The sequence below is a fragment of the Bipolaris oryzae genome, assembly GCF_000523455.1.
Source record: "Bipolaris oryzae ATCC 44560 unplaced genomic scaffold scaffold_55, whole genome shotgun sequence".
Classification (NCBI taxonomy): Eukaryota; Fungi; Ascomycota; class Dothideomycetes; order Pleosporales; family Pleosporaceae; genus Bipolaris; species Bipolaris oryzae.
The window spans coordinates 145,573-151,572 of NW_006911331.1; the positions used below are offsets into that span (position 1 = coordinate 145,573).

Below are 6,000 nucleotides of genomic sequence, written 5' to 3' on the forward strand. Positions count from 1 at the left end.
CATTCTTCTTCTTCTTCTCCTCACGTGACAACCCCCTTTCCACACATAAGCCCTGCATAGTCTAAGGAACCCCATATTTTTTTTCTAAAAAAAAAGAAAAGAAAATGCAAGGTAGGTTTCCGCCATGTGTGCCGGTAGTGTTATTGTGTACTGTACTGTAACAACCTACGCGCACATATGCAAATGGGGTTACGCAAATTTTGCAAGTTTTTGCAAAGAACGGTCTCTCTCTCTCTTTCTTTCTTTCTTTCTTTCTTTTTTGGGGGGCGACGGGTTTGGATGATGGAGTCGGGAAATGGGCCGGGGTTGGGGGTTGCGGTGTCATTATTACTAATGGGTGAGAGTGTGGGACTTGGGATGATGCTAGTGGATAAAGGGTGTTGTTGATTACTAAGGGGGGGGATGTGGGGATGGGGATGATGTGTGCAGAGGGTGTGGATATTTGTGTGTATGGAGGGTGAGGAATCAAGAGGAATATGGTTGTGTAGTATGTGTGCATTTCGAAATGTTCCAGATCAGGGGCAGGAAGGCGGGACCAGGGTGTATGTTGTGGCGTCTTTTGGGTTGTGATTTTTACTTTTTCATTGTTCGGTAGACGGGGAAAAAGGTTCCGTGGTTACTAGTGGCGAGATGGGGAGAGATGTGGTATGATTTATGTATGTGTGGAGAGATGCGTACATGCATAGTTGTAGAAACGAAACGAAATGTGTGGTAGAGTGCGGCTGATGTTTTGGAATGGGGAACAAATGAATCGCACTAGTACTACTATGGCTATACTTAGGTGCGCGCGACCACGCGGGGGGGGGAGAAAGGACCGATTGAACATGCACGCTACAAACATGGAAATGTTGCGAACAGCCATGCTTGATGCTTGTCGGGATTTTTGAAAGCGAAATGCAGGTTTTTTTTGTGCGAGTAGCATGTTATTGCTGGCTGGAACTAGCGCACAACTGGGGGGATCGCAGCGCAGGAGACGAATCTGCCGATGCAAAGAAAAAAGGCGAGGCCAGACCCCGTCCCCGCCACGCCAAGGCCAGCCGCTTTCCCAGACGTGCGGTTGCGGATGAATGGGGCGGACGAGGGAGAGCGACAGAGTGACAGGTGGAGCGCGCCAGGAAAACACAACACGACGGCTTGCTTGGTCTTACCAATGGCCATGTGGCCTCATTGCGTACTTGTATAGCGCTTCTTGTGCGTTGTTGTCTCTGGGCTCTTGTCACCATGCGCGGATTGCTGCACTGTCAGCCCAGAGCTGTGTCCTGCCTGGCCTCGACCATACAGGAGCTGCAAGCGAACACCCAACGGTCAGCGCCTCTAGCCAGATAGCGATATACCCGCCTGGCTAGAGTAATCTCCTCCCACACCACCCCCAAAGCGTCCGGCCTGCATTCCCCATCGACTGTGCACTCCAGGGTTCCGACGCGCCATGCCGACGGCCGCTCCGCCGCGCCCTGCTCTGCTCTGCTCTGCTGTCTTCCTCTGCTGCTACTGCCTCTTGTCCTCTCCTTCCGCCCTCCGCTGTCCCCCCCAAAGCCTCTTGCTGCTCTTAGTCGGCTGCATGGTTGATTAATTGTCAGCCGTCGTCTGCCTGTACCCTTGCTGCCGTGACCTTGGTGGTTGCACACATCCATTCACTCGACACACCACGCCTCCGCCCTTCCCCATCTCCCAACATCCACACTTAGTCTGCATGCACTGCGAGGAATGGGACACACACGACGCTCCTCGCCCTTAGCCTTGCCTCTGACAACGTCTGCTGTCTGCGCCGCCCGGTGACATGGCCAAAATGCGCATCCCCATCCGCGAGCAATTGGGCTGTTTGGTGCTGCTGGCCTCGACCATAGGCCTGGCCGTCGTCGCAGTCGCAACATGGGTACACACTCCTGCCTGCTAACAATGCCTTCTGTTGCTGACATGAGTAGCTAACCAACCACGACTTCGTGCTCGACATACGGTATTTCCTCGCTCCTCAAGCGCCCTCAGGTTTGGGCGCTCTCGATGCTGACTGTTGTGCCATGCAGATCGACTCGCCTCACGTTAACCGCCTCGCTCAAAGCCGCACAGCTATCCTCGAACTTGGCCCTCATGCAAATCCTCGTCCAACAAGCGGCGAACCGTCTTTCTCCTCAGGCTGCGCTCGGCCGCTACTATCGTGGTAATAACTCGATAGAGAACTGGACCCGCGTTCAAGAAGACTACGATGCCATCTTCTCGGGTGATGTCCGGACCCGCATCGCTATCCAGGCCCAAATCTTCCCCTACAACTCGTCAGACCGTGCAGTCTTCGGCCGTACCGCCGTCACGATGATGGATGTTGTGCTCCCTATCCAGAAACCAGACGGCCAAAATGCAACGCTAGGTGACCCCGATTATGGCTTCATACCCGAACTCTATCCTAAATTTACTGTCGAGTCTATTCCGTTCAACTCGTCTTTTAACACCTTCAAGGCGCATTTTGAGGGAAGGACTATCGATAACACGAGTTATCTCTTGCTCGGCCCGTATCGCGTAAACGACTCTCTTAGTCTCGTCTCCATTACCGCGCCCATCATTAACAACACGTCCAACATCGATACGCTCGGATGGCTCACGACTGTTCTGGACGCCTCGCTCATTACCAGTGTTGTGGATGCCATTGACGGTCTCGACAAGAGTGGGCTGACTCTCCTTTTTGGCCCCAACAACGTTACCAACACCTTTCCGTCCAACTACATGTACGATGCCGCGAATCCGACACCTCCGGAAAACGTGCAGGTACGCTTTCTTGTACCGCCAACCCACCGAAACGACCTGAAGCGACACGGCAAATACGACACCGAGCTTGAACTTCCTCCCTTTGACTGGTCCGAATACCCAGCCATCCGCAAAGGATTCACCCAGGCGACCGGTGCTACTAGTAATGCTGGTAGCATCGTTCCTACGGAGAATGAGCTAGGCGATCAGGTTGCAGTTGGATATGCTATTGTCCGCAGCCCCATGGTGGATTGGATGATTGTGGTTGAGCAGACGCGTAAGGAGGTCTGGGAGCCCATTAATCATCTTCGGAATATCATCCTCGCCTGTGTTTTTGGTACTATTGGTGCCATGCTGATTGCTGCGTTCCCCGTAGCGCATTACTCGAGCCAGCCAATCAGACGGCTACGGGATGCCACTAAGAAGACGGTCTCGCCATCGGCCTTTGAAGAAGACGACGACTCAAGCTCGCATCATGATGACGGGCCCGATGGCCCAGACGATGCAGCGCTAGCTCGCAAGGAAGGCTTCTTTGGTCAGATTATACATTACCGCAGAAACGCCAAACTCAACAAGGCAGAAAAGAGGGAGGCAGAGAGACGTAGGCAGTTTCGCATCCCGAGCAAAGTCAAGGACCGCAAGCACTTTATCCACGATGAACTCACCGATTTGACTACCACCTTCAACGAGATGACGGACGAACTGATGATGCAGTATGAAAAGCTTGAAGAGAGAGTAGCACAGAGAACGGCAGAGTTGGAACAAAGCAAAAGAGCTGCAGAGGCTGCGAATGAGAGCAAGACTCTCTTCATTGCAAATATCTCGCACGAGCTCAAGACGCCGTTGAACGGTATCCTGGGCATGTGTGCTGTATGCATGTCAGAGGACGACCCGGTCAAGTTGAAACGGTCTTTGGGTATTATCTACAAGAGCGGAGACTTGCTGCTGAATCTATTGACGGATCTCTTGACCTTTAGCAAGAACCAGGTCGGACAGCAGTTGAGCTTGGATGAGAAGGAGTTTCGCTTGCGAGACGTCAGCTCCCAGGTCTTGGCTATTTTCGACAAGCAAGCAAGAGAAGGCGGCATCAAATTAGCTGTGGAATTCGAAGGGCCTTACGAGAACAATCTGGATGACAACGGGCGGCCCAATGAGCTGCGTGATCTCGGTCCTTTTGGGCTTGGCCGGCTGAAGGACATGATTCTGTACGGAGATCAACATCGAATTCTGCAGGTGGTCATCAATCTCGTATCCAACAGTCTCAAGTTCACGCCCCAGGGTGGCTCCGTCACGCTCACGATCCGATGCCCCGGAGAGGCCCGCATGCCAGACAGCCGCAAGGCTTCGATTCAGTCACGGCAAAGCTCGGCACGCAACTCAAAGGCGCGGGTAAGAACGTCGGCTTCGGAAATTGGATCGGTATCGGTAGCCACGCCAAATCACTACGATACTGCAAACGCAATCAACGTCATGGACAAGGGAAATGCGTATTCGCATTACATGCTTCAAGAGCGGGCTGCGACACCGCCGCCTGGGCGCTGGCTTACGTTTGAGTTTGAGGTTGAAGATACTGGACCAGGTATCCCTGACCATCTACATTCCAAGATCTTTGAACCTTTTGTCCAGGGCGACTTGGGCCTGAGCAAGAAGTTTGGAGGTACTGGTTTGGGATTGAGCATCTGTTCGCAACTTGCAGGCTTGATGAAGGGCACAATCGGTCTGAAGAGTGAAGTCGGTCACGGAAGCGTGTTTACCATGGTCATTCCACTGAAACACGTGGCCAGCCGAGCAGACAGCAGCGCCAGTTCGAGGATCGTTAACATGGAAACTGGAACCCCACGGCGGAGCATGTCGATCGACGACCCCCCGCGTCGTCGATCCCATGATGATGCACGGTCGGCCCGCTCGTTGCGTTCCGGGGCTAACAGCCCTATCAGCGTCGCTACTTCGGCCGCTACCGCACCACCGGGTCCAGTGTCTTTTGAGTCGGACAACCAACCCCGTCTTGTTGGTCTCAGCCATCCCTTCTTCGCTTCGAACAAGCCGTTGGAGTCGCCAAACTCGCAAGTAGCAGCCATGAAGCGCGTGGAGGCTGAAGCAACGAAACGCGGAGATAAGGTCAAGGTTCTTGTTGCCGAGGATAACAAAACCAACCAAGAAGTTGTCTTGCGCATGCTCAAGCTCGAAGACGTGTACGACGTAACCGTCGCAAAAGACGGCCAGGAAGCCCTTGACAAAGTCAAAGAAAGCATGGAACGCCAAGCCCCTTACAACCTCATCTTCATGGACGTCCAAATGCCCAACCTCGACGGTCTCCAATCCACGCGTCTCATCCGCCAATCCGGCTTCTCGGCCCCCATCGTCGCCCTCACCGCCTACGCCGAAGAAAGCAACGTCAAAGAATGTCTCGACTCAGGCATGGACTTCTTCCTCTCAAAGCCTATCCGTCGTCCCGCGCTCAAACACGTGCTCAAGACTTACTGCCAGACAATCCCCGAAGAGGCGGAAACTACACCTCCGCATTCTGTGGCTGATCTCTCGGCGGCGAATGGGACGACCAAGGCTCTGGCCAAAATGGCGGATGCGAAACCGTTTACTGCTGCTGGTGCTGCTGGTGTTGCACCACAACGTGGGACTAATGGCCTGGTTGCAAAGGATGCGGATACGCCGTCGCCCATGACGTCGTCGCCTGCTGGGTGATGCGCTCACCTTCTTCTTCTTCCTCCTGTCTCCTTCCTTCTTCGTCGACCTTTGAGCGTTCCGAGTTTTTTGTTGTTTTCGTTGCGCGTGATACCACTGCTGAGCTCTTCTCTTTCTTTGCCTTGGACGACGACGACGACAACGACGCCTTCTTCAACTTTTTTTCCCCTTTCATTTTCTTTGTGTGTCTCTGTTCACATTGAGCGAGAGCGTTGTTGCTTTTCTTTTTTTTTCGCCACGAAAAAAAAACCGGTCTACCTTTTTTTATTATATATACACATGTATGTTATTCCGTTTACATTGGTTATGCCTCTTGACTTGGCAGGAAAATCAAAGTCAAGACCTACATTGCTTGGAGTTTTAGTTTGGTTTTTTTTTTGAAAAAAAAAGACCTTTTAGGGTTTACTGGGATACATACAAAAGGGGGCGGGTTTTGAGATTTTGGCGTTTTTTTCTTTCTTTCTTTTCTTAGTGGTTATATGGAGTATAAGGTGTTGGGCTTTGGAAGGGATGGGGGGGAGTTTTATATATATATATAATGTGTATGTGTTTTTTTTTCTTTTTGAG

At 52.4% G+C, this 6,000-nt stretch overlaps 1 protein-coding gene across 1 annotated transcript; it reads left to right on the forward strand.

The window, feature by feature from the left end:
- Positions 1-1,777: 1,777 nt before the first annotated feature.
- On the forward strand, positions 1,778-5,433 carry COCMIDRAFT_94035 (uncharacterized protein; the record flags this gene model as incomplete). The annotated part of the gene is made up of 3 exons (XM_007689303.1): positions 1,778-1,873; positions 1,923-1,954; positions 2,022-5,433. The coding sequence occupies 3 exons, from the start codon at positions 1,778-1,780 to the stop codon at positions 5,431-5,433; spliced, it is 3,540 nt and encodes a 1,179-aa protein (XP_007687493.1).
- Between the last annotated feature and the right edge of the window lie 567 nt (positions 5,434-6,000).